Source organism: Rhinolophus sinicus, linkage group LG15, assembly GCF_036562045.2.
Source record: "Rhinolophus sinicus isolate RSC01 linkage group LG15, ASM3656204v1, whole genome shotgun sequence".
Classification (NCBI taxonomy): Eukaryota; Metazoa; Chordata; class Mammalia; order Chiroptera; family Rhinolophidae; genus Rhinolophus; species Rhinolophus sinicus.
Genome location: NC_133764.1, coordinates 28184508 through 28211876, shown reverse-complemented (window position 1 = coordinate 28211876; position 27369 = coordinate 28184508). Strand labels below are relative to the sequence as shown.

Genomic DNA, 27369 nt, shown 5'->3' with positions numbered 1-27369 from the left:
TTTCCCCGCTTCGGATCCCAAGGCAAATGCTAATCAAGCGCTCAATTTATCTGTGTTGTGAGTTTGAATGGAGAAGGTCTGAATCTTTACAATTTAAATGGCTTCCAATTCTTTGCTTTAAACAGAATTGAAGGAGGATTGTATTGACGTTAGATGATATCATCAAATACAGTTTTTAATGATAAATGTAGTTGTTAGATAACTCAGAATTCAAAGAATTGAGTGGCACTGCTATGCAAACAAACTCCTTACAGTCCCATCTACTTATGTGAACAAGTTTACTCTGTATTTAAGTTTTTTGAAAAGGAAAGAAAAGTAGGTACAAAAATATTGCTGAAGCTTGTCTTATTCTAATAAAAAATTATATTCATCCACACATATGAACTAATTGAGAGGAAAATACCTTCTTTTAAGAGATGCATTTCCAATAAAATTTTAGTTTTTATAAAAATTTGATATATTTGTGTTGTTTTGAAAAACTCTGAACTAATAAGCATAACCCTGAAAGCCTTTGTAAGATTACAAAAAATTAAATTTTTCATTTTATATATTTTCGATTTATGTATTTGTGTTGCAAAGAGATATGATAGGGTTATCAATAATAGACTTTAAAGCATGAAAATAAATTAGGTGTAGCATAAATTGGAAGGAATAGAATGGAATTTTGAAAAGAGTAAAAGGAATGATGTTAAAGAAGAGTTTGTTGTAGTGTTTTTAAAATTAATGATGTTGGCTCTCAAATCACTATGCTATTTGGATCAAAATGAATCAATATAAATGAAACAGTTTATAAAGTATCAATATTTACAACACACTGGAAATTACATCCCTTACAACTATTTGAACTTATTACTGAAATACTTCAGATGTCAACTTAAAAATGTGTGCGGGGGCAAATACATTTTCAAAATTATTCAGGAAATATTGGAGCAAAAGGAACTAAATACCAGTGACTGGGCATTTCAGTGGAGTAGTTAACTGCATGTATTCTCATGCCAGACCATTTGGGTTGAAGTTACATCCTCCTTCTCCTATGTTGTTGGGCAAAATTTTGTTTTTTAAATCGAAGGAAGTGTAAGTGTACATATTTTCACAACCTGAAACGCACTCATGTAACCAGCATCTAGATCAGGAAACCGGACAGTATCAACCCCCCCCCCCCCCAGAGGTCCCCTTCATGCTTGTGTAAGTTTCTTAGTCTCTCTCTGCTTCTGATCCCACTTCTTTATAATGGGGAGAATAACATTGACCCATAGGATTGTTGTGAGGATTAGATGAACTAATATCTGCAGAGCAGGTAGCACAATGCCTGGCACAGGGTGTTATGAAAGTGGTGGCTATTGTCATGATTCCCAATGATAACCAAGCCAGTACCTCTCTACTTCCCTTCACTCCAGCCTGGCTAAAAGCCCCATGATCCAGGGGCTCCTGGGTCCAGCAGAGCCACCTTTAGGTGCCTAACACACACCTCCGGAAAGAAGGGCTTGGAGAAGACAACAAGATGTTGGGGTCATGGCACAGTCAAGGATGTGATAACCCACAGGTAAGTTACACACCCAGCCCAACGTGAAATGTGCAGACTTTATTAGCTGTGATTCACTCCACTGTCTGCTAGAGTCCCAAAGGTCATCACAGAACCGTCAGAGGCAAAGCAGCTGAGGGCTGGAGCTATGTGCCCCGATACGTCCACTACGGAGGACACTTTCATTTCCAGCCAGGTCACAGGCTCTCAGCAGGAGGTCTGACCAACCTTGGATGCTGAGCCAAGAGGCGGTGGGTAGTTCTGATCCAGGACATGATTGCACCCAGCCTAGAGCAAAGTTCTCACACAGAAGATCAGAAACTTCTCTTTTCCTCACTGAACCCCTGTCCCGTAAGCTTCCTCCATGCCTGAGGCTCACCCACCCTCCACCAGGCCTGCTATCTAAACAAAGCTCTAGAAGAGTCTGGGAAAATCCTGAGCCTCCTCACCCTACCATCTTGAATCACCTGGGTTAGAGGTTTGTAGCTACTCTAGGAGAATGGTTTTCAGAGGCCGATTTTGGTGGCTGTCTGCCTCCCCTAAATCCGTAACTCTTACCTCACCCACCTTTAATCCCCTCATGGTGTATTTTATCTTGGGGTTCAGTGGCTCTAACTCCCCACAAATCCAGGATCTGAGCCATGTCTCTGGAACTCCAGCTGCCTGGGGACAGAGCCGAGGTGATCAGGGAGGGAGGGGAAGCGGGGACCACAGGTGAGTCCCTGTACCTCCAGAGCATGCAGAGGTGAGGCCAGGGGTGACGGGAGCCCCTCAGGCTGCTCCAGTTCCGAGGAAAGTGTCAGAGTTTTGTCTGGTGCCACGACCAGGTGAGGCATCCTGGGGGAGGAGTTCCTGCGCTTCGGCCCATGTTTGTCCAAGTCACCATAGCTTGAGGTCTGAGGGGCAAGAAAGAGTGAGGGATGCAGTGTGGGGAGCCCCCACCCCAGGCCACCCTGACTTCAGGGCTGGGAATTGGTAGGAACTATGTGTTCTTACCGTTGCCCCAGCTATGGGTTCTCAGTCATAAACTGGGCTTTGACACTAATTGTCCAGGCTGCCCTGTCATGACTTGGACCATAAAGGACAGCAGAAGCCATGGCTGTTCTCAGGCAACAGGCCCTGGGCCTGATGCCACACTGAGACCAAGTTGGGGGTGGGGGAAGGCATGCAGCTGCCTCTAGGCAAGCCCCTGGGGATCCCCTCACCTGCTCACCTGTGCAGGGGGCAGATTGCCCTGGGGCAGACTAGTTCCTGGACTCTGAGTCTCTGAGGCCGCAGGAAACAATGCCAGGTCATTGGAGGCAGGGGCTCCCAGAATGTAGCCAGTGCAGCCCTGGGGCAGGGGCTGCTGAAGGAGCTGCAGGATGCGGCTGAGTTCTGAGGACATGCGGGACTCCAGCCTACCCGACAGAACCCCACAGTCAGGGGCAGATCAGGGTTAGTTAGGGTCAGGGTCAGGGTTGGTAAGAGCAGTCTAGGTCCGGAAGACAGCTCTCCATTTTGTAGCCTACATGCTGTTCCTGCTGGATGGCATGGAAGCCTGGGGCCTACCTGAAGCTATTTCCCTGCTATCATCCCCAGCCCCTCCCTCCCCAAATTCCCCTTAGCACCAAATTCCCCTCTGTTAATAAAGGTGACCAAGCCCTATGCACACATCATTCAGCCCTCGTAAAGAAGCTTTGACATAGGTATTCTGATTATCCGCACTTCACAAAAGGGCAAACAGAGGCTCAGAGTGATTAAGTGATTTGCCCACACTCTTGCTTGTAAGTTGCAGAGCCAGAATTTGAACTCAGGACTCTACTGCCCCTAACCTCTCACTCTGCCACCACAGCCCTGCCATCCACAGGCCACATCCCCTTTCCAAGGACCCATGGAATTTGTTTCTGCACGAGGTTATGCCCCTCCCCTAAGAAAGTTTCCTTGGCATTTTCTGGGGTTTGCTGGGACAAGCCATCCAAAGAATTGTGCTCAGTGACATAGGGATGGGGAAGCCTGCTATTAAATGCTGTCGGCCATTCTGAAACTCATAGGACATCCAGTAATGTCCCCGAGTCACCAGGAGGGGGCACCTGTGCCTAGCCTGTCGTTGGGCCTGCTCTCTGCAGCCCAGAACTCTGTCCTGCAGGGCACTCACCTGTTCACCTGGGCCTGGAGCTGCTCTAGCCTGGAGCCCAGCTCCTGAGGCCAGCAGTCTGGGTCTCCCTGAAGGTCTGGGGGGCTGTGCCTTGGTCTTGGGGGCACTTGCTGCAGCAACTCAGGCCAGAGTCCAGATGCCTCTGAGAGGCTCAGGGAAGGGGCTGCACCTGCAAGAGGGAAAGGAAAGCCTGAGCTTGTTCTAGCTGGTTCCACAGCCCATGCCCCTCCTGCTTTGGGAACACAGAGTGGGCGAAGTGGATCTCCTTACCTGGGTGCCCTGGAGTTTGAGGTCCTGCCCCCATAGAGGTCTGGCTTACAGGACCCAGAAAGCTGAAGCCCTGGCAGGGGAACCCGGGCCCCAGCTTTGGAGGGGCCTGGCTGGGTGGGGACGCCTAGCCCTGGCCTCACTATCCAGGGAACTGCAGCCCAGTGGGACCCATGGAGTCTTGATGTAGAAGCCCAGGGGCTTAGCCAGTATCTCCACCTCGTGGCCGCATTGGTCACCTGGCTAGCCCTCATTCTGGCTCTGACACGGGGAGGAAGGGGTCAACGACCACTAGCACCGTGCCCAGGGAGGGAAGCCCTTTTCCACTCATCCAGAGACTGACGAGGCCTCTTCCAAGGGAAGCAGGATGGAGGACTGAGACGAGGCAGAAGGCTGGTAGGGGCTTTGGGCTGGGACAGGCAGGGCAGGCATGGCAGGCACTGGCAGGGGCTTTGGGCTGGGACAGGCAGGGCAGACAGGGCAGGCACTGGCAGGGGCTGGCTTTGCTTACCTGACTGATTGTCACTGAGGAAGAAGCCCTGGTGGTCCCGGCTGCCTGCAGCCTGTTGGGGTGATGACTGGAGACCGCCACCTGCCTTGTGGGGAACAACAGCATCAAGTAACAGGGACCAAGGCTGGAACAGGGTCTCTTTGTTCACCATTGCCCCACCCCCCCACCCCCAGGGCCCTTGTGACAACTAGGTAAGAAAGTGGTGACAAGTGGTTCGGCTCTTCTCTAATGCTCTGGGCAACTTCCTGAAGGCTCTTTCCTGCTTGGGAGCACAGCAGACGTACAGGGGTTTGGGGACGTGCAGCCCTCCACAGAGTCTTGGGAGAGGCTGCCTTGAGCATCAATATTTGGGTCGGGGGACGTGGGAAAGGTAGAGGAGCTGTTCTAGTCCTTTCCTGAATGCTCTGCTCCTGCCCTCAGCACGGGCCAATGGGGAGACTCCTCTGAGGAGACTGGGTCTGGAACCTCCAATCAATTCAGGAGGTGCTTTCAGGAGCACCCTTGGCAGCCCACCCGCCTGGTACCATGAAACCTGGGGTGACCAGGGGCTGCAGATGCCCCAGGCCAGGGAGGCTGCATCCCTCTTGCCCTAGCACCCAGCTAGTGAGTACTCAGGCCACCTGCTGACTCCTAGTGGCTGGGCCCCTCAGGGCAGGGTCCTTACAGGATGTCTCCTGGACAGATCAGGTGAGAAAGGGAACGCCTAGGGGAGGGGGAGAACAGCAGAGGGCACAGGGTGGAGAGGGCTGTCCCTAGTAAGAAAACCTGCCTCAGCACCACACCCTCCACCCTGGTTGTGGAGCCCCTCCTCGTAAGGCAGGGGACTCAGAACCAGGGCCTCAGCCACTGGTGCCCCTGCCAGGTGTGCCTGTCCTTTCCTTTCACTAGCTGATTCCAGACCCTCTCCTCCATGCAGCCCCTCTGGGCTTCCAGTCTGTACTGGCCATCCCATGCCTTGGTAACCCTGAGCTCCACAGAAATTTGGTCTCCCTGCACCCCTGTAGCTTCCTTGGTTATTTAGCTGTGTGGCTCTTTATTCTTCTTGAGTTGTTTAATCTCCTCCACGGAGTGATAAGCTTAAGAGGAGAGACAGCTCTATCACTTACCTACACCCCCGGGACCTGGCACTGTGTGCCCCTGAACGGCACACACCCTCCTTGTCAGCTGGGTTCAATGCAGTAGGCAAAGCCTGGGCTATGGATTCGCACAGATTTGACTCCACAGTTTGGCTCTGCCATCGCCTGTGTGGCTCACTATGGGACTGTGTGGCTTTGGTCAATTTATTGAATCTCCTCGGACCCTCAGTTTTGGCATCTGGGAAATGCGCACAGTAACAGCATTTGCAAGGAGAGAACTAAAGGAGATAATGTAAAAGACGCCCAGTGCTTAGCACATAGTTGGTGCTCAGTAACTGGTAACTAGCATCACGCTCAGCATTGTGCTGGCCATGGCAGACACGAACAAAATGATGGTGAAAGACACAGCATGGGGTTGAAAAGAATGGAGGTGATCAGATGGGTCCCCCCAGGCCAAGTAGCTCAAGGTCTCAGCAGGCTGCCTGGGCATTCCCTGTTACCAGCTGGCCAAGGGCCACCACCCACCCTGGCCCACCCAGCCCAGACTCACGTCCCGCAGGTTGAAGGTGACTTCCAGCTTACTCCAGAAGCTGTCTGCAAAGGTGGGGTACATGTCCAGCACCTCCAACAGGTCTGCCCGCTGGATCTTGTGTAGGTCGCAGTAAGTTAGAGCCCGCACGTCTGCACTGGACTTGCCTGGCTGCGCATGGAGGCTAACAGGCTCCCCAAAGATGTCGTTCTTTCCTGGCAGCCAGAGTGGCAGGGGTCTCTCCAGGGTCTGGCTCCAAGCTGACTCCAAGTAGCCTCCCTGAGGGCCCCTTGGCCGTGAGCTCTCTCCCACCTCAGAGATCCTGCCAGGCTTAGGCCTGGTTCTCAGGATCAGGCTTTGGCGACAAGGCTGGATGTGCTAGCTGGTGGTAAGGAGTGTGCCCTCACCTTGTCCTTTGAGCTCTACAGAGACACCCCCACACACACACCATTCCAGTAGATGGGTCCTCCAAGCCCCTTGGGACCACCCTCTATCAGAATCCCCACTCCTATTTCCATGTGCTTTGGCACTGCCCCTACCCCCAGCCTGGGGGACAGTGGGCAGTAAGGAACACTAAAGGCTCCCTGTTCAACCTCTTCCCTTCTCCTTAGCTCACCACAGTGATGTAAGAGTGTAGGGAACCCAGGGCCAGGAGCATCCAGCTCCCCCAAGGCTGGCCCTGAGACTTCTGTCTCTTTGTGGCCTCACTGCCCATTATGGGACAAAGTAACCAGCATGGCCCTGGCAGAGGAAGCCTGGGGAAGTCACTTTCCCTCTCCGGACACCAGTGTACTCATCTCTAAAATGTGTATAACCATATCTGCCTTGCCCACCCCACTGGGTTATCCAGAGGAGCAGACATGATGCCTGGGGAAGTGCCTTGAATAGCAAGAGGCAGGTAGATGAAGGGCATTGGTAGCGACAGATGTCACAGGGCAGACATGGGCTGATGCTTGGGGTATGTGATGAGAATATTGGGTCCTCCTGGTGCCAGGTACTGTGCTGCCCAGCGTGTAAACGTGAATAAGATGCTCTCCCACCCACAAGGAGCCCCTAACATGTCCGCAAGACAGGCACAAAAGCAAGCAACTAGTTTATAGAATGATCTATAGAGGCTTGGAACAGGGGAGAACTAAGAGCTATATAGGGCCATGAAGGAGGGAGGGGCTCATTCCACCAGGGGTGGTTGAGGGTAGTGAGGAGGGGGGCTAACAGAGGAAGTGAAGCTGGGGCTGGGTTGTGAGAATGGAGGACTGGGGCCCTCAGGAGAAAGGCAATCCGGGCAGAAAATTAGTGTGTGGTCAATGCTGCAGTCAGGGCTGGGGGGCAGAGAGCCCAGGCCCGGGGTGCCAGGGGCCATGATTGCTTTGATATCCACTCCCCACAGGAAAGTCCAGCCTCCTAAGCCTTGTGATACTGAATAAAGGTCATTAATGGTTTGCACAGACAATGATGGATGGAGGCCAGGACATGACCCGCAAGAGAACAGGCTCAAAGGTCATTCACAGAGGACGGGAATGAGACCTAAAAAGGGAAGAGACTTGCCAGGGTTACATATGAAACCCAAGAGCTTTCAAGATTTCAATCTGAGCAACATTATAAAGTGATGGTTTTCCGGTAGATGAAGGATTATGATCTAATGTCCATTTCCACTCAGGACAAAATGAGAGGATTTCATGCCTCTAACTGAAACTTAAATTGGACTGGCTTCTTAATTATTAATAAAAATTATTATCCCTCCCATGTAGATGGCACTTCTAAAGTATGCTGGGAGTGAGGGAATATCTCATAGAGGGGCCTGTGCTTAAGCTCGGCTTGAAGGATAACCAGGGTCTGCCAGGCAGGGGTGCAAGGTAGGTGCTCCAAGCAGAGTGGCAGCGTGTGCAAAGGCACAGACATGGACAGAGACAGACAGGCTTAGAGAACCATAAGTAGTTTGTATGGCTAGAGCTCAATGTACCAGGGAGAGGCTGGCAGGACTTAGGGTGGCCAGACCAGGGAGGGCTGTGAACACAGGGGTTCACACGTGTCCCGCAGGCCATGGGGAACCATGGAAGGATTTTGAGCAGAAGAAGAGTATGCACAGATGGGAATTTCAGGTCAATGGCAGAAGGTGGAAGATGGTGTATGCGGGTGAATCAGATGCAGGGACATGGGAAAGGAGCTCCTGACACCTGCCCAGGAAGGACATGATGGGGTCTGGACCCAGGAGGGACAAGGAGGTAGGTGTGGGGCTGAGAGGGGAACAGATTGGGCTCCGGGGCTGCCTGATGGTGGGGGTGGGGCAGTAGACAGTTCACAGTGATGGCGATGCCAGAGGAGCTGCTTTTGAGGGTCGATGATAAGTTCAGGTTGAGATAATTTCAGGTTGTTTGGTCTGCTTATGAAATATAAGTGTGGCCATGCCCAGGCATGGAATATTCTGGTCTCAGGAGAGATTGGGACTGGGACAGAGTTCTGGGGGTGCTTGTGGCACAGGTGGAGGCTGAGACCCTGGGAGCAAGGAGCTGGCTCAGGTGGGGGTGTAGGGTAAGGAGGAGAGAGCAGAGCTCCACACTTGGTGAACATCAGCTCAGGACAGGCCAGAGGGAAAGGAAGGGGCAGAGGAGCCTGAGGGGGCTTGTCCAGAGGGGATGCAGGAGAGAACGACCATGGAGACCACGGGAGAGCAAGGCTGGCATCAGGGACTTGGCGTGGGCTGAAGTCAGGAGGCAAACAAGGAAGATGAGAAGAGAACCCTGTGAGGCTGAGAGGTGAAGTGACCTGCCCAAGGTCACACTCACACCACTAGTAAGTGGCAGAGGCTGTGCGTGCTCTACATTTGTGCCCTCCCCAGAGCTCATATCCTTCCTCCAGAATCCAGCTGTCCTTGTAACTGTGCTGAATGACACTGAAGACCCCCCCTCCAACCAAGACGAATCCTTGCCCTCTCACAATGTGTGCTCCAGGAGCGGAAGAAGGTAGGAGCCCGCCTGGACTTGTGAATCAGGCATGAGTCAGACACGTTTCCCTGAAATCCCTGCTTGGGCCTGACCTCTCTGTGCCTCAGCCTCCCTATCAGGAAAACGGACCTGTGGCAGATTTGGTTTAAGGACTCAATGAGCTGGGAAGAAAGCTCTGTGGCATACTCTCAGCATATGCCTGTCCTAAAAGGTGCCACCATCATCATTAGTCATTAGGGATGGAGTGGTCCAGGCGGGACATCTCGTCCCACAACCCCTCCCCTCCCCAGCCCACACACCTAGGATGGCCACGACCACGTCGTCGCGCAGGATCTCGATGGAGCCGCGGGAGATGAAGTAGAGCGTGGAGAGCACGTCGCCGAGGTGCACCAGCGTGTCCCCCGGAGGCGCGTGCGCTGTCTTGAACTTGATGGCGAGAGCTCGGAGGCAGCCCTTGCTGGCACCGCGGAAAGCGGGGCAGTGCTGCAGCAGGGCGCGGTGCAGGTGCAGGCAGATGTCGGCCTGCAGGCACTCAGGGAAGCCCTTCAGCACCTGCGAGGAGACGTCGGTGGGGGTGGGGGTGCGGTGGGGAAAGGCTCTGGAGGCGCCCTGCGCCTGCGGGACCCTGGCCTCCCGCGGGGCATTGGCCAGAGCTGGGACTTGAGCTGGGTCAGCCCGCACCCCCATCCCCCAGCGGAGCGGTGGCATCTCACCGCGTTCATGTCGATGCCGTTGGTGTAGGACCAGGCGTGCTGGAAGTACTCTTCCAGGCGCTGCCGCAGCGGGCTGGGGATCTGATGGAAGCGGATGAACTCCCTGACGCGCAGCATCTGCGTGTGGTAGCGCGCCGTGCCCGAGTACAGGCGCTGGATGATGGCCGACACGTTGCCAAAGATGCTGGCGTACATGAGGGCTGGGGAGCAGGGGAGCGGGGGTGAGCACGCTGAGCTCCTCCGCGTCCCCACCAGGCCACACCATCCCCGGGCCTGCCCGAGGCCCCACTCTTCCTGGAAGCCCCGTGGTCAGGGGCCACAAAGTTCAGGGCAAAGTCAGAAATGCCCAGCTCAACGCCAGGGCAGCTGGGGGCAAAGGCCCCTGGGGCTTCCTGCCTCCTCCCTCTGCCCTGTGCCTCTTGGCATCTTCCTGGGCCCAGAGGCCAAACTCCTGAGAAGAAAAAACTAGGGCAATGGAATTTTTCAGTTCAGTTTTGTTTTTTCTTTCAGTTGCAAAAATATAATAAAGGGAAAACTCTTGGCCTCTTGTTTTCACCCATTTTTTTCCTTATTGTTTTTGTTTTTCTGGGTTTTCACATCTCTAAATACTCTGAACATGACAATTTAATTACGTGTAAAATTCCACACTGCCTTTGGTGTTGCTAGACCAGGTGTTTTGGGAGGTAGGCAGCTTGGTGCAGGGTCCGAGAGCACACACAGCCCTGGGAGTGGTCCCCTGGGCTACAATTGGGTCTGTGTGTAACCCCTGGAAAGACAGGACCTTAGGCTTCTTGGTCTATAAACTGGGCTTGTAATATGGCCTTCATGGGAGTAATGATAGGAACGAAATGTAGGCCTCTGATAAGCTCTTAGAAAAGTGCCTGGCAGGGCCGGCTTCGTGGGCATGGGATCTATGCTAAGAAGGGCCCACCCAGTGCTTGGTTTAATTTTCTGCTGTCACCGTCTTGAAAGCCTTTTTAAACAAAAGACTCCACGTTTTCATTTTGCGCTGGGCCTTGCAAATGATATAGCTGGTACCTGGCGCATAGCAAAGGCTGTACAGGGTCAGTTTCTGTGTATAGTTGGGGTACACATGCAATATTTCATGGTGCTGTCTATCCACACATTGTTACTGTGCTATGTCTACGATAAAAGTAAAAATCGAATTCTATGGGTAAGGCCTGGGGTATAAGGTAGCACTCACAGCCAATGAGCATGACACAGATGGAGAAGACCTTCTCAGAGTTGGTGTTGGGAGAGACGTTGCCGAAGCCCACACTGGTGAGGCTGCTGAAGGTGAAGTAGAGGGCAGTGACATACTTGTCCTGCACCGAGGGGCCCGAGGCTGGGTCACTGACATTGTAGCGCTTGCCGAGCTGCGCTCCCAGGCTGTCCAGCCAGCCGATCTTGGGCTCCAGGTAGGGCCGCTCCACATTGCCGATGGCGTACCAGATGCAGGCCAGCCAGTGTGCAATGAGCGCAAAGGTGCACATGAGCAGGAAGAGCACGGCTGCGCCGTACTCAGAGTAGCGGTCCAGCTTCCGGGCCACACGCACCAGCCGCAGCAGCCGTGCTGTCTTCAGCAGCCCGATCAGGGTTGTGGTCTGGAGGGGCAGGGTGGGGGCCATGGGGCTGGGGGTCAGCCCTTGAAAGGCTGCGCTCAGGACCATGTTTGTTTACTTAAGCATATGGCACACAGTCATTCAACAAACACTCATGCGGAGCTCTGGCTAGGCTCTTGGGAGTGGGACATAGCCTAAATCTCAAAACAGTGTTATGGTTCTGAGGACAGAAAACTAGGGAGAGCACAGAGGAAGGGGAGGTCAAGTAGGGGCAGGGCAGGGAGGCTTCATAGAGGAGGTGACACGTAAGCTGAGTCTTGAGAGACAAGGCTCAGCCTCCTGGCAGACAGGAGGGAGAAGGAAAGGGCATTTCAGGCTCAGGAAGCAGCATGAGGAAAGGCCTGGAGATGGCACGGGTGGGAAACCAAGTGTGGTGCTGCAGCGGGAGCACAGAGAGGAAGATGGCAAAGTAATGAGAAATGATCCTGGAAGGTGGGCAGGGGCGGCTCCTGTGGGTCCATAAGGAGCTGGACTTTTATTCCAAACCACTGGGGAGCCACTGAAGGTTCTGAGGACAGGGTCAGATAAGTAACCCGATCAGATGATTTGAAACTTGCTCTGGCTTCTGTGTGGAGGGGTGAGGCTGGCAGGTGTGGGGCTGGAGCAGAGGTGGATAAGAAGGGAACTCAGTGTCCAGGCAGGGGAAGTGGGGTGGAGAAGAAAACTTGGGGATAGATTTGCAGGGAGTCATGAGGGACAGCTCTTGCTGGACAGGCTGGGGTGATTGGGGCAGCGACTGGAACATACAAGGCAGAGCTGATGAAAGTGGAAAGCTGATCCCAAAGAGGTGGGCCAAAAGGACAGAGTGGGATCAGAAGCTACAAGAAGAGCAAGAAAATGCCTTCGCGTCAGCTAAGGGAAGTGGAGTGGGCACAGTGGAGGGGCTGGGGGCTGTTTATAACTCCAGGGTAAGTATAGTTTAGAAATCAGTGTGAGGGGCTAGGACTACAGGCGTGCCCATCCCAGGAGGAGCCAAATTCTGGAGCACAGGAAGGGCACCCAGGCCTGCGGCACAGCCGTGGCTGGTCCTTCTCCGGGGCTGAGAGATGACAGATATCTGAGGCTCCCTTTCCATCTCCATTTGCTTTGGCGAAGGTACCCCATGCCAGGTACTCTCTGCACCCAGGACTGTGAGGCCAGGAAGGCACCAGGGCTAGGGCACAGGGGACAGCCACAGGAGTTGACCCCGATGGGCTTTGCTCACCTCATCAGAGCCAGTGCGGAAGATGAGCAGGTCGAAGGGGATGGCAGCCACCACGTCAATGAGGAACCAGCCCTTGAAGTAGTGGACGGCGATGCGGCGGGGGTGGCTGACCACCTCATCGTTGGTGTTGACGTAGGTGGTGCGGAAGTTGATGACAATGTCCACGACGAACATGATGTCCACGACGAGGTCCACCATGGTGAGCGGACTGCAGGTGTAGCTGCAGTGCCCACGCTGAGACTCATCCTGGTCGCTGAGCAGGAAGGCGGCTGAGTAGGGCGTGAAGACAGCCGTGTAGATGACCAGCAGCAGGATGAGCCAGTCCCACACGGCCTTGAAGGGGCTGTAGTGCAGGAGGGTCCCACGGTGGATGCGTGGCGCCTGCAGCTTGTACTCTGGCAGCACATCCGCACCCAGAGACAGGACCTGGGGTGGGGGCCATGGGGTGGTCAATGGGGTGGCCAACTCTCTGAGCCTTCCATGAAAAGAGTCAAATTTGGGGTATATAGCGAATCTGGGGCCTTGACAGGTCCTGGGTACCAGGGAGCCTTGAACGAGGGGGTTTTGATCATTGCGTTCAGCTGAGCCCCCTTCCCATCTTGCCTCTGACAATACGGCCAACATGGGATCAGCAGGGCCCAGCCCAACACACTCAGGTTCTGCCCAGCTGCCCAACACAAGAAACAGCTGGGGCAGCGGAAAGAGCATGAGTTTTGAAGCCACACCGTCCAGGTTGGTCCCAGATCTGACATTGTTACATGTCTGTCTTGGGGCAAGTGCTATAACCTCTATGAGTCTCAGTTTTCCTCATGCGTAGAATGGGATAACAAAGAGCAAAAAACTCCATGGGGTGGTTGTGATTAAATGAGACGGTGCATCTGGATGGCACAGGTTGCTCTACACAATAATTCCTCCTCCCGCTCATCCTCTGTCAGACTCCGCCCTACAGGAATGGGGCCTGAGGGGTGTCCCATTCACCCCACTACCTCCACCAATAGGGTCTGGCCGATGGTCCTGGTTTAAGAAAATCTGCAATGTAATGTTCTGATCTTGCAAACCAGATGGGATCACAATAAGGAAGAGTCACCAAAGGGCTGGTTTCAACCAAAGCGTCCCCAGTCTGACATCCAAGCCCCTCAGAGAGGCCACAGTGACCCCACTCCGCAGTGACTTCCTGCTCAGCTTTCAGGCCTCAGCTCTTATTTTGCCTCCTCTTCCCCTGCACAGACTTGAACCCTCTGTATCCATTGTCTCCCTGTGCCGCGTAAACACCCCTGACCAGTTACTTCTCACTGGACCATAGGCTACCGTTCCCTTGCCCGGCAGGCCCATCGTATACACCCAGCACTTAGTCCACATGGGGCTCAGCTCAAGGGAGCTGAGTGAGCGCTGAAAGCTTAGGTCATCATAGCCACTCCCCCCTCATTCCAGGGCTGCTCAAGACCAGGCCAAAGTGAAACAGCAAAGCACTGGGAGTGGAAGGGGGGCAGCAGGAATTGCAGAGGGTGGAGGAGAGGGTCCATTTCCTCAGGGCCCCCAGACAGGGGTATCATCTCCCCCACCACACAGACCTCCATAGTCTCCCACCGCCTCCGAAGCCAACATAAGGTCCTTTCCTGGGAAAGCCAGTCCTTTCTAGCGTTACCCAGAGCCGCAGGGCCCTGCCTTCAGGATGTAGGAACTCAGGTTTGGGATCAAGCCCTTTAGGCCTGGAAGTTTTGGTTGAGGCCAGTGTGACCTCCCTGCTCTGGGCCCATGGTGGCCTGCTCCCCTGAGCTCTACCAGGCACCTCCCCACCTTAGGACCCACATGGGGTGGGCTAGTAAAGCCCAGAGGGGCTGGGGTGGGGATCAGGACAGGAATAGGCAGGTTGAGTGGGGGCAGGGAGCATGGGCCCCAGCCAGCCCTGTCAGTTTTCATGGGCAATTCTCTAGTCCGACAGCCCCCATCACCCCTGCAGCCAACTTGAGGGCCCTGGGGTTAGCAACTAGGTGGGCTTTCCAGGGTCAGGCCATTGGGCCACAATGCCTGACCTCCGAGGGCTCAGCCCTGCCACCTGGAGTCCTTTCTTCTCCAGGGTTCTTGCGCTCAGTGAGGGGCTGGGTCATAGGGAGTTTCCACCCCATCTGTTCCAGCAAAGACTGCGCCAGGTGAAAAAGGGGCAGGGAGGAAAAAGAACTGCCCCCTACCTCCCCCGTGAAGGCAAAGTCCCAGGGGAAGCTGGCACAGGCCTCCTTCCATGCCATGCACGTCCCTGCTTAGCCCTGGCCTAGACCCCCCGCCTGTCTCCCCATGTCTCCTGGGGCCAGCACTACTCAATGTCTAAGGGGTCCTCGGAGACTATGTAGTCCAACTTCCTCCTCCAGACAAGAATGCTGGGGCCCAGAAAGGGGATAAGGTCTCTTGGCCAAGGTCACACAGCAAGTTAGTGGCAGGAATCTTGTCACCTGAACTTTGGGCAGGTTATTTGCATTTCCCTCTGAAGTGGTCAGGTGGGGACTGGGGCACCAGGCCCTATGAGAGAGAACAGCGGGGTCACTGAGACAGAGGACCCAGGGAGATTTGCCTTGGGCTGGCCAAGGAGGGGCTGAGGGGGAGGGAGGCATTCAGGGCCTGATCCCCAGGAAGTGTTCAAAGAGCTGAAGATGCCAGCACGGCCTCTCCTCTGCCTGGATTGTAGGAGGATTCTGTTGTGGGGGGTCGGCTGTCACCTCAAAGGCAAGGGGCAGGAGCAGAGCTGGGGGCCTCCCTCCATCCCTTCGCCCTCTCCTCCTCTCAGTATGGCCCTGACACCTCCTTTCTCTGCTTCTCCCTCTCTGTGAATTGCCAGAGCCTTGGACAGGCTCCCATGATAGCCTGTGTCCCCCCTCCACCCGCCCCAGGCTCCTCCAGGCCTAGGATGTGGCATTAGTCACAGGCTCTGTCGACCCAACCTCCCTGGCTCCAGAAGCTGGGCAGCAGGGTGGTGGCCTTTAGGTCTAAAGAATCAGACAAGCAGGAGAGGAGGCCTGGGGATCAGACCAGACACTAGGGAAATGGACAAGTTGGCTCCCTCTGCCAGCCCGGACCCAAGGCCTGAGAATGGACCCTCGCGGCTCGGCACAGCCCCACCTGCCCTGCCGTACAGGCCGCACCTGGGTGACCTTCTCGGTGACATTCTGCGTCCGCTCCACCACCTTGTGGGGCGCGATGATCTCAATTTCTGCGGTGGAGCCTGAGCGGTGCTTCTCCAGGTTGAACTCCACAAAGTTGAGCGTGAACTGTGGAATCTGGCTGATGGTCCTGTACTTGACCCTGCCCGTGCCAGGCCCCTGGGTCCCCGACCGGCCATGAGAGCCCTCTGAAACCAGGGCTAAGGTCAGAGCCGCGACGGCCAGGGACCAGCTGCTCCACCGCGTGCCCCACTCACCCCCCCCACTGCCACCTGTACCCCGCCTCACCAGATCCCAAGAAGCTCGGGGACAGCAGGCGCTGGGACAGGCTGCGGCTCCCACGCTTGGCCAGGAGCTGGGCCAGGTCCTCGAAGTTGAGGATGAACATGATGACAGCCCCATCCTCGTTCTTCACAGGCACCACGTCCACCAGGCAGCGGAAGCTGGAGGCTGTAAACGCATTGGTGGGGGGTCATTGAAGGCGTCTTCTGCAGGATCCTGGCTGGGGGAGCTGGGGAGAGGGCTGGGTTAAGGTCAAATTAAGGACAGCCATAGGGTGAGGAGGCCTGGACAGCGACTAGAGCTACTGGGCAGAGAGTTGGTGACGCTGTCCAGAAGTTGCCCAACCCACAGGACAGAGGTGGGGAGAGCAGCTAAGCTGCTCATTAGGAGATAATGTAGCATCAGGTCCAAGTCCATGCTCGGCCATCAGCTCAGGGCTTAACCTTGAGGTTTGCTTCTCCTGTAATTAAAGCTGAGCAGATGGGGGTGGATTAAGTGGGGAGGCGAGGTTGGGCATTCTACCCCATGAAGCTCTGGCTGGCCCTGGGTTCAGCTCCCGTATTCCCATCCCACAAAGCTGCCCTGCTCCTGACACTGGAAGGACCTCATCACTGAGAACACACTAAGTGCTGGGCACTGAGCCAGTTGGCACATTAGGCCTCAGTCTACATGGTGGAGCCTGGTGGGTCCTTCGGGGGAGGCAGAGACTCTTGTTCTGCAGATGGGTGCCAGGGGTTCTGAGAAACTGACTTGCTGGGGCTGGGAGGGGACACTCAATATCCAACAGCTTGGGGAGGGGAAAGGACTTGTCTGGGATGAGGATGCTGGAGTGAAGCCAGGCTGCTGCGCCATGCCTGGAAGGGGCACAGGGTCCCAAGGCAGAGGTGAGGGGACTGGAGAGCAGGAAGGGTAGTGGCCTGGGGTCTGGAGAGGGCGAGAGATGGCAGTGTGGGGGCAGAACAGGCCCCTCCTGCCACTCTCTCCACCCTCTTGAGCAGCCCAGACCCAGTCATTTGCCTCACTGTTCCTTTCGTTCCACTCCAGGGTCTTGCTTGTCCCCATAGGTGGGTGGATACCCTATGAGCCCCCTCTCCATGGTACCGGGTGGTCCCATGTCCCTCAACTCAAGCCACTGATGAGTGTCAGACCTAAAGAGCAGGGTCCTAAGGGGCAGGGGCCTCCGGTAAACATGCAAATCAGAAGAGAGCTGCCCAGGTTTGGGTCTGTCTCATTTGCCAGCGGCCAGCACCTATCCCAGGTGTAGTTTATTGATTGAGTGAATGAAAGAATGTGTACCTAAATGTGAGAGGCTGGGAGGCCAGCTGGCGGGAGTATTGCTACTTTGGGGTTCACTGGAATAGCTCTTCCCCCAACTCCCCATTTACTGCTCACTTCCCTTGGTGCCTCCTCACAGCTGTCAGTGCCGGGATGCTGCTAAGCTGCCCCATCCTCCCTCCCACGTTCCTCCCTGGGAGCAGGAATCTTCTGGATCAGATTCCCAGACTCCCAGGCACCAGGCATCCATCTACCAGCTGCTGTACTGGGCCCCGGGGGAGACATCCACACCGAGGAGAGGCCACCCACCTGCCTCTGTGACTTACTCCTGGGTTCACAGTCCTATAGGCTTGCCTTCCATGCCAGAGCCTGGCACTCTTGTCAGCCTGGGACATGGCAAGGCACGGGCACTGGGACCTAGCAAGGAAGCCTCCATGGACAGCAGCCTGAGACACTGCCCCCACGGTCAGACTATCTCTTCATTTTCTCTGGCACCGCAGAGATCTGGCCTGGCAGGGGACAGGGAAAGGATCAAGCTGGGCTGAGGGTCAGGGCCTCCAGGCTCTCTGTGCTGCTGGGAGCTGCCCAGGTCCAGGCTTTGAGTGGCTATACCCACTCACGGATGCTATCTTTGGAAAACTGAAGCTGGGAATGGACTGAAGACCAGCCCATCATTGCCCATCATGAAGGCTGGAGGGGGGCTGTGTGTGGCAGCCCATGTCTGACCTTCATGCTTGCTGCCTGTGGGCAGGAGGCTAGGAGGATTTGAACAAGTTCAGAGCATTCCTTTGCCCCATCCCCCATGCTGCTGTCCTTGCTCATGAGTAACATTCTGGCTGATCAGAAGTGGGTGGGTGTGTTGCCCCAGGTTGTGCCCAGGAGTGGCGGTGTTCCTGTGCCCTTGCCCTGTCCCTGGAGAAGGAGCCACAGTCACTGTCTTGTACTCTCTTTCAGGGGCTCCTCCCGGCACCCACCTCTCTGATCAAGGGCAGCAGTTTATCTGCACCCTCCACCCTGACAGTGCCTTTCTGCTCTTCTCTGCCTCTCGGACGTGCTTTCCTTCAGTTTCTCTTTGTTTCTGAATCTTCCTTTGCCCTCTGGCCCTAGCCCCCTCCTTGGCACAGTCTCCCTGTCGTCTGTTACCTCCATTTCTTTATACACACCCGTCCAGGATTGTGGTGAGCCTTCAGGCAGGCGCTACAAAAAGCTGCCACTAAGACAGTGACTGCTCCAGCCCCACTCCCTTCTGGGTGTTTCTGGCACTCACGGGTGAGCATGTGGAAAACATGGGGGCCCCTGACCTCAGCCCTTGCCTGTCCTCCTCCTCTGGAGCTGAGGACTGGAGGGGCCTCCGGCTTCCCCTAGTCTGGCTTAGGTATTGGGGGACTCTCAGGTTTCAGATCATCAGAGGACTTGGCAAAGATGGGCAGGGCTGGGTACCTCTGGCAGGTGCCCAGAGAAGACAGGGTAGGGGTGGGGGAGAGCTGAGCGCCCGCCATCCCTCTCTCCAGACTCTCATTGGTTCTATTCGTGTGGCCATCCCATTCCTCCTTATCTGTTAGGTTCTCACTTTTCCTATAAAGGCAGACGGAGGAAGAGCCAATTTCTTAGGAGTCTCTGAGCCCTGCCGCATGGGGTAGTTTTTGCCAAGTGCCCTGGCCTCTTTGAGTCCAACTATATGCAGCTGCACAATGTGGAGATATATGGACACAGACCTTCCACTTTGACTTGGAGAACTGTCTGTGGATTATTCCTTTAGAGTAAAAGAGAATTATAAATAAACCAGCTAGAGTTCTATACAGAACGCTTTTCCATCTCCCTGAAGTCAGGAGGAGTGGGGTTGAGGAGGTATTGACTGAAGGAGGGAAGAAATCACCACTAGATGCCCCTCTCCAGGACTGTAAGATGCATGTGACTATGATGTACAAAAAAGGGGCATGTGATCAGAGTGGACCACAAGGTGAACATAAGTTATCTGAGAACCACATCTTTCTCTTAGGGTAATGCAAGTCAGAAAGAGCCCTTTTCCGGGTTTCAGGCCAATATCAGACAGATCCAGATGGTCAAAGTCTTAGACTACAGGGCAAGGAAGGGCTCGGAGTAGGGATAGGGTAGACTGGGATTTGGGTAATTTTCCATTTTCATCCAGGGCCAGACTCAAAAACTAGGTTGCTAGAGTCCCTTCCGATAGCTGGAGGACCCCAGTAGGGTTCTGAAGACCTGAGTTCTGATCTCAGAGGGCCAAGGCCTAGCCTTGACCTCTGCCCCTGCCCAGTCACATGTAAGGTGCTGAGGAGATCCTGGGAGCCCTGATCTGACACCTCTAGGAGTCTGGGATCAGACCTCACCCCTCTGGAGCCCAGGTATAGCTCTGGGGTCGAGGAGAGGAAAGAAAAACCTGTTGTTCCCCCTCATTTCCTGCTGTCCCATCTTGTTCCCCCAGGCCCTTCTTACTCCTCTGACTGTCACCTCCCTGCAATGATATGAGGAGGTGAGGTCACAGCTTTTAAAAATATTCTGACTTCATTAACTCTGTGAGTGCTGCCAAACTAAGCTAGATTCTTTCTGTCCCCTAATCTCTACCTCTGCGTTTATTTGGGTGACAGCAGCAGGAGACAGCCACAGAGACAGCCAGGACCTACCCAAGAAGCGCCCTGGAAGCCCTTAAACGTACACACACACACACACACACACACACACACACACCCTCACATGTTTACATTCACACTTACATCCAAGCTCCACACACAGTCCAGGCTCCTGACATACAAAGGTACCTGCCCTCTATCTGCACTTGAATGGCCCTCTTCCCTGGGGAAGCCCTCTTCTGGGGCTTCCTTCTCCAAAAGTCCCGCCTCAGAGCACAGAGGCAGGCAGTTGGGCTCCGTTTTCCCCTCTTGGGATTACTCAGAACAGATTTCTCTAGGGAAGAATCCAGAGACAGTTTCCAGCCCCAGGTTGGAACCCCACAGTAGAATTCTGGGCAAGTCCCTTCTTTTTCTTGAGCCTCAGTTTCCTCATCCATGACATTGAAGGATTTGTCAATGTTTCCTAAACTTGACAGGACGTCCAAACCACCAGGGAGATTTTTTCCAAATGCACCTGCTTGGGCCTCACCTCACACCTGAGTCATCTCTCTAGGAAACAGATGTTTGGAAAACATGCCCCAGCTAATTTTGGTGTAGAATCAGGTTGAACTCCAGGTAATTTCAAAAAGACTTTCAGGATCCTAGTTCCCCTCTTTTCCCCCCACCCCTCATCCAGTAGAGACTCAGAGGTTCTGGGGGGAGGGTCTCAAAGGGCTGCAGAAGTCTTTATCATCAGCCCCTGCCCTATGCTTCTGTTCTGCTTGCAGTAAACGGGCTGGCGGTGACATCCCAAACTGGATGAGCCTCCAGGTCAGGCCAAACTTCAGACTCTCTCCCCAAGGAGCCAGGGCTGGGTGAGCCAGGCCCACCCCTCTTCCATTCAGCAGCCCCCAATACCTTGCCTGGCCAAGAGGCCTTGAGGGGGTGACTCCTCCCCTAATTCCCAGAGCAGACAGAGATGAGGAAAGGTTAATTTCCGTCCCAGCTGCCTGACAGCTGGGACTGACAGTGACAGAGTATGCAGCCAGGAGACTGGGGACATGGGGGAGGGATGGTGGAGCGGGAGGCCCTTCCCTGGCCTAGGACTAGTCAGTGGCTCAGTCTGGTGTCCAGCCTCTGAAAAGGACCTCAGAAGGCATCATATCCAATGCCCATCACTTCCCTACACAGATAAGGAAACTGAGGCCCAGAGAGAAGATGGGATTTACCCAGACCCTTGGTCCCAGGGTCGGTGCCCTCCCCATAGCCACTCTGGCAAGACAAGAGGGGCTAAGCCTGCCCTACACACCCGTGGCCCGAGGGCACCTCACCATCCTTGCGGTAGTAGAGGATGTCCACCTTGCACTCCTCAGCCCCCAGCAGGGCCTGTGCCAGGCGGGACATGGCACTGCGTGGGGTGTTAGGGCCTGTGAGGAAATCACAGGTGCACGGTTGCTGCATCACCTCCACTCGGGAGTAGCCGAAGAGTTCACAGAAGCCATCGTTGCAGTAAATGATGGCGCAGTTCTCCATCTGAGCATTGGCGATCAGGAACTTTCGACCTGGGGTGAGAGGGGGTGGGAAGCCTCTGGCAAACAGTATTGGGTAGCAGGGAGGGAAGGATTGTAGGCACTCTTGGCAGCAGTGAGGAGGGATCTAGATGGGGGAGCAGAGCAGTGACCAGAATGAGGACGCGGGGAGGTCAGGTCTAGGGAGGGTGGGAAAACCAAGGAGGCCAGAGTCATGGGGGAAGGTCATTGAACTCCTGAGAGTAATAAAGGGGTGGTCAGGAGGGGGGAGCAGGACAATGACCAGAGATGTGGGGGAGGGGAAGTCAGCGCTGGGGATTGTGGGAAGACCAGGTCAGTAATGGGTCAGTGAAGTGTGTGTGTGTGTGTGGGGAGGCCTAAGGCTTCTTGGAGATGGTGAAGGGGATTCAGGAAGAGAGAGCAGGGATATGATCAGATGGGGGTCTGGCTCAGGGAGAGCTCCTAGAAAGAGCAGAGGGGTCAGGGTCAGGAGGTGAAAAGGAAGAAGTCAAGGAAAGCTCTGGAAGAAGTGTGTGTGTGTGTGTGTGGGGGGAGAGGGTGGTTAAAGGGGAAGCAGGGCAGTGATAGAAGGGGAGGTCAGGGCTTGGGGTGCCAAGAAAATAACAGGGGAGTAGAGAGGGGCTGTGCTCTGCCACCAGTGCTCCAGAAGAGAGGAGGGCAGACATTTGAGGTAAGTGGGGCCGCTGGAGGAGAAGGTGTTGGGCCTTTAAAGGATTCTGCGTTCATCTTTCGATAGCCCCCACCCTGCTCCATGTGAAGTTAGCAAAGGGGTCCGACTACTTCTGCCACAGAACCTGGACTCCAGGTCGTCCCCCCCATCCCAACGCACACACTCACTCTGGCCCTCGAACTTGCGGATAATGGTGTCCAGGTAAGTGTTTTGGGGCGCGACGTGGCCCCTCCGGACAGGCATCTTCCGGCCACGGCTTCTGCCCGGAGCCACCAGCGCCCGGGCTCCCTGCGTCGCCACCCTTCCTCGGGCTCAGCGGCGTCCGGCTCCGGGTGGGCGCCGCCCCCGGGGAGGGCCGCGGGGCTCCGTGCCCCGCCCGCCCGTCCGCCTGCGTATACCGTCCGCTGCCCTCCCTGGCCCGCCCCCTGCCCGCCTCTCGCCGCGCCTCCTCCCTTCGGCACCGGCCCGGGAGCTGTCCGCACCGCGGTGCTGAAAGAAGTCGCGTCGTGGCGGCGGGGCGGGGTCCGCGGGGCGGGGGCAACTTCTCCCGGACTCGACGGGCAGAGGCGGGGCCCTGACTCCTAGGGGGCGGAGCTAGGCAGGAATAGAGCCCCGAATCGCTCAGGGCTTCTCTGAGGAGGTTCTGCTCTTGTCCCAGTACACAGTGGCCTTAGACACTCTTAGGCCCTCTCCTGATAACGAGGGCAATCTGGACGTTGCCGGTGCGAGTCTCTTAGGCCGGGGAAGGGGAGGGCAGAAGGGGTTGTTAGAGGACTCAGGTGGTCTTTTGCTGAAGGTTTCTTTCTGAGTCTTACCACTGGGCCTAACCCTGGCAATGGTACGGTTAGACCTCTTGCCAAGTGCCCTCCAGCTGAACCCCAGTGACCATGCAAAACTCCTAGTGGCAAGCTCATCCAGGGCCTGCTTCTGGGAGAACGGAGTAGGAGTACACATGAAGGGTACAAGAAATATGCAATAAGTTGCCTTCTTCAGAAGCCTGAGAGTTTTTAGCATACAGGCTCTCCTTGAGAGGAGACCAGATATAAAACCATCTATTAGCAAGTGACCACTGATAAAAGTGTTTGAGTACTGACTGAAAATACAGAAGCAGCAGCAGATGGGGGTGGGGTGAAGTTTATTGAAAAAGGCTTCTTGGAAAGGAGGGAGAGAATGGGACCACTGTTCACTGACCCTCTCAGTGGGCTTGGAGCTTTGCAGAGTCTCCAATGACTAGTTTTGAGCCAGGTCTTGAAGAGCAATCATTCAAATGGGGCATGTACCTTATTAGGCAAAGGCCAATCGTACAATCAGTGCAAAGGGGCTGAACTGGGGGCTGAGAGTGGTGAGGCTGGAGAAAAGGGAGATTGATAAAGACCCTCAGAGGCATTTTGAACGTCTAGATTTAATTGATAGACAACCAAGTTCTTAAGTAGTTAGACATGAAGGAAACATTCTGGTGAAATAAACTTTACATGGTGGGGAGGGAGGGAGGAAAGAGGAGGAGGCTCAGGGAGTTTTTTGCTGGAGTCCAGGGGCTTGGAGGGGCTTGGAGTAGTGCGCTGGGTGTGCCTTTGCCATGCAGAGCCGCAATGCCTGATGGGGGCCTCTTTGGCCCCTGTGGCTGGAGGATGAGAGAGCTGCAAATGTGACCTCCTTGGGGGGCAGAGTTGTCCTGGCTGCCCCTGTGTGTGGGGGGGGCGGACTGGCTGTGGAGAAAAGGTGAGGCTGTTTATCATGGACTCCATGTGTGAGGTGCTGAGCTCTGGGGAGGGACTTGGGCAGTGGGACACTCATTCACTCACTTATTCGCTCATTCAAGCATTTTCCAAGTCCCCTCTATATGCCATGGTCTGTGCTGGCTATAGGTGTTACACAGGGCACAGTCCTGATGAGTGTCCTGCCCTTATAGAGCTGACAGCTAGTAATGGGGACAAATAAGGGTATTACAGCACAGCAATGTAGTGACAGAAACACCAAATGAGGGTGCAATGGAGCCTGCGGTCAAGCAGGAATTGTGTGGCCTCAGCCAAAACTCAGGAAGACCTCTTGAAATCTGGGCAGAAGTAGAGTCCATGAAGATCTCAGCCTAGTGTCTCTGTCCCCACAATCCTTGATTTCTGGGCTCAGACCATTAATCTAGAGAGAGCTGATCTCATCTTTTGGCGAGCCTCCCACCAGCTCAACTGAAGCCCTGGTACCTCCTCTCTGGTTACTAGCTGTGATGCTACTTCCCCTCAAGGTTCCCCTACTCTCTGGCAGGCACTGATTCTCAGCCTCCCTGGGAGCTCCTGGGGCCTCAGTCCAAACTCAGTTTGTCCCCTGGCAGGGGGCAGACTCAGGCTGGAAAGAAGGGCTAGAAGGGGCAGGAGCAGCGTCCTTCTTCTCTCTTCCTAGGTTTGTCCCTGGAGTACTCATTTCTCAAATGTCCTTCAAAAACATTCCCTCTGTCTTCCCCTCCTCCACTGAGTCTGGAAAGGTGCTGTTTGCCCTGTGCTCAATCCCCAGGGCAACAGGCCAGGCACCAGGTGTGTGTGTTGAACAAGGCCATCTCTGGAGCAGAGTGGCTGGAGATGAGCTTTGTTTAAATATTCAAGAAGTCAATCATTAATCAAGTCTGGCGTGTTGCCCAGCCACCCACTGTCTCTATTTGGGTGGGCCTGGACAGGGGCATGGAGGGCCGTAGGGCAGTTTGTGAGGCCACTTGCATCTCAGGAGGCTGACAAGTAGCTCTCGGGGGCTAGATTATGCAGTCCAACACAGGCCGGGCCAGAGGATTGGCAGAAAGATGTGCCGGCCAGTATACAGAGCACAGTGCTCATAAACTACGCATCAATGATTTGCACAGGAATGTCCAGTTCTACTTGAATACATTTTATAAGGGGACTGAAGCAGTGTCCTGTTTCTAACCAGAGCACACATTCCTTAGGGACTGCCATGCTGGTCCAGCCCCACAGCTGGGCGCCTGAAGAAAACAAAATTGCGTGAAAAATCAGCTCTGAGCATGAATTGGAATGGAGGCTGTTTTGGAGGGACACAGCTACTGAGTCACTAAAACTACAGTTCCTGAGTCCCTAGGTAAAGGAGGTTGGTCTAGAACCCAAGGCATACATGAAATGTGTGCAATCACATGGAATCACACAGAGTCAGTCACCTGTGCCCATGGCGTTACATACACGAGTTCACAAATACACAGTTAGTTACAACTCCCCAGGTACCCAGGTCTGCCACAGCTGCACCCAATTGCAGTCGGGCATTCTGCATACAAGCTATCCCCTCCCCAGACCCCATCAACCTTCTCTGGCTCGCCCCGCAGACTCACTAGTTGCACTGGGGTCTAGTCCCAGCTCCACCATTCAGCCCTCATCCACGGAGGCTTCCTGTGGTGCTGTGTGAAAATCCGGATGACCAGGCCGATTGAACAGAGCATAAGGATGAGGCAGAAGCCCAGCAGAATCCACTGTCGTTTGGCAACCTGTCTGGGTTTCATGGCTATGCCCAGGAAGTACGTGTTGGGTGGTGTCTTGAGTAGATTAGTGTCCTGTGAACCGGTGTCCTGTCTACTGGTGTCCTGTGCACTGGTGTCCCGAGCCAGTGACTTTTTTTCCAGGGAGCACAGCCTGCAGGCCAGCAACAGGGCCACCAGGAACATGACAAAGCTCAGAGCCAGCAACACCCACTGCCCGAGTTTGGCCTGCTCTGGTTCCAGCTTCAGGCTCAGGAATTTCACCTTGTCTGTATCTTTTTCTGTGGAAGACACAGGAGTCTTGTAGAGCAGACAGAACTGGGGAGGGGAACCTGAGTTGCCCTGTGGCAATCAGAGAAGATCTGACTGCCACTGGCCTTTTCACTCAGCCTTAGGCACCTACCTCCTAAGCCACAGGTAAGGGCATTACCCTGGCAGGAGGGTGAGAAAGAGAAGTAGAAGGAAGAGGAGGAGGAGATGGGCACAGATATGGCTACGTCCCCATGGTGCCTATCAGTGGCTCCGGGCAATGGTCAGGAGGCAAGATGCCCACCCTGTGCTCAGATGCCAATCTGGAAATCTAGCTGGACAGTACACAAGGAAGCAACTGGGGCATGGGCTGGGGCACGTGGCCTTGACCATGGCTGCTTCGGCTGCAGACAGGACCACACAGCAGCAGTGCCGTGCTCAAGCGAGGTTACGGATGGACTAGGGCTTAAGGCTCGGTAGGGGCTGGCCCAGGTCAGGCTAGGGTCGGGCTTGGGGCTGGACCAGAGCTGGGACCAGGGTCAGATTATCAAACCTTCATAGAAACAGCTGAAGTCGGGCCAGCCCAGGATCTCCCCCTGGCGCACGTTCTCAGTGACCAGCCAGTCCAGCAGGGGCTTGAAGTAGGTCATAAGGGCCTTTGCAGACATCTTGGTTTTCCCGGTTATATTCTGCAGGACCTCTGGCCAGGGTTTGCTGGAACCCTGCTTTAGCATGTCCCTGGGAGAGTGGATACAGCTGTGAGGCTGTGTGGGGACATCAGCTGGTGCTGCTGGCACCCCCTCAGTATGCCCAACCCTAGCCCTAGGGATTTGATAGCCAGACTCTTCCCACAGAGGCCAGCATAGTGGATTGAAATCACAAACTTCAAATTAAGACCATCCTGGGTTTGAATCCTGATCTGTCATTTAGTAGCTGTGGGACCGTGGGCAAGTAACTTAACCTTTCTAAGCCTTAGTTTCCATATCCATAGGAGATAATAATAGTACCTGTCTCCTCGCATTGTTGTGATGACTAAATAAACACAACACAGGGAACATAGTAGGAAGGCAATACATGATAGCGACCCACATGGGACAGAGGAATAAAAATTACTATTATTATTTTTGTTACCACTGCTGTGATGATTATTATTCTCCTGGACTCAGATAGGCCCAAACTCAGTCTTGAGACACTGTTTCCCGTGCTCAGTGCCAATAGAAGGAGGCAGCTCTTCAACCCTTTCTGGCCTCACATGGAGTGTTTGGGAGGATTAGAGAGATAATGAGCGTGGGATGTACTCTGTGCACTGACCGCAGTGCTTTACAAATGTCAGATCTGCTTCCAGGCACGCTCAGTGCTTGGTGGCAGGGGTTCAAGCCTTAGGCTTGGCCTGCACACTCATGGTGGGGGTACGGAGTGTGCTGAAGCCAGGGCCCTGGGCTCTTCCATCCCAGGATCCCCGGCCGAGGAAGCAGTGGGCATATATTCATCCTTCTCAACTTGTTTCCCTGATCTGAGCAGGAGAGAGGTAGGGCCTAGAGGCCCAGAAGTCAGAGTGTGGAGTCTAGATTAACAGGACTGAGGTTCAAGACCCAGTGCTATTTATGGGCCACATAACCTCAGGCTACTAACTTAACC

General features: G+C 54.7%; 2 protein-coding genes across 10 annotated transcripts in view; both read right to left on the bottom strand.

Moving 5' to 3' along the window:
* Nucleotides 1-1567: 1567 nt before the first annotated feature.
* KCNH6 (potassium voltage-gated channel subfamily H member 6) lies at nt 1568-22409 on the bottom strand. Of its 9 annotated transcripts, none has more exons than XM_074319789.1 (14): nt 22187-22409; nt 21131-21361; nt 15964-16125; nt 15658-15863; nt 12524-12949; nt 11147-11301; nt 10902-10987; nt 9698-9897; nt 9284-9536; nt 6064-6257; nt 4438-4522; nt 3660-3828; nt 2736-2922; nt 1568-2418 (listed from the first exon to the last, which is right to left on the bottom strand). In XM_074319789.1, the coding sequence occupies exons 1-14, from the start codon at nt 22260-22262 to the stop codon at nt 2134-2136; spliced, it is 2715 nt and encodes a 904-aa protein (XP_074175890.1). In that variant the 5' UTR covers nt 22263-22409; the 3' UTR covers nt 1568-2133. The 9 variants fall into 9 exon arrangements, with proteins under 9 accessions (XP_074175890.1, XP_019588603.2, XP_074175889.1 ...); XM_019733052.2 differs by adding an exon at nt 3930-4035 and having other exon boundaries at nt 1569-2418; nt 4415-4522; nt 10902-11301; XM_019733044.2 differs by having other exon boundaries at nt 10902-11301.
* Nucleotides 22410-23485: 1076 nt separating this feature from the next.
* The window catches only part of LOC109448005 (angiotensin-converting enzyme-like protein Ace3), a 13215-nt gene continuing 9331 nt past the window's right edge, over nt 23486-27369 (bottom strand). The window contains exons 13-15 of the mRNA XM_019732825.2: nt 26285-26469; nt 25339-25763; nt 23486-23725 (exon numbers count right to left, since the gene is read on the bottom strand). Coding sequence (XP_019588384.2) covers nt 25354-25763; nt 26285-26469 — 595 coding nt within the window. The 3' untranslated portion in view covers nt 23486-23725; nt 25339-25353. The remainder of the gene's footprint in view (nt 23726-25338; nt 25764-26284; nt 26470-27369) is intronic.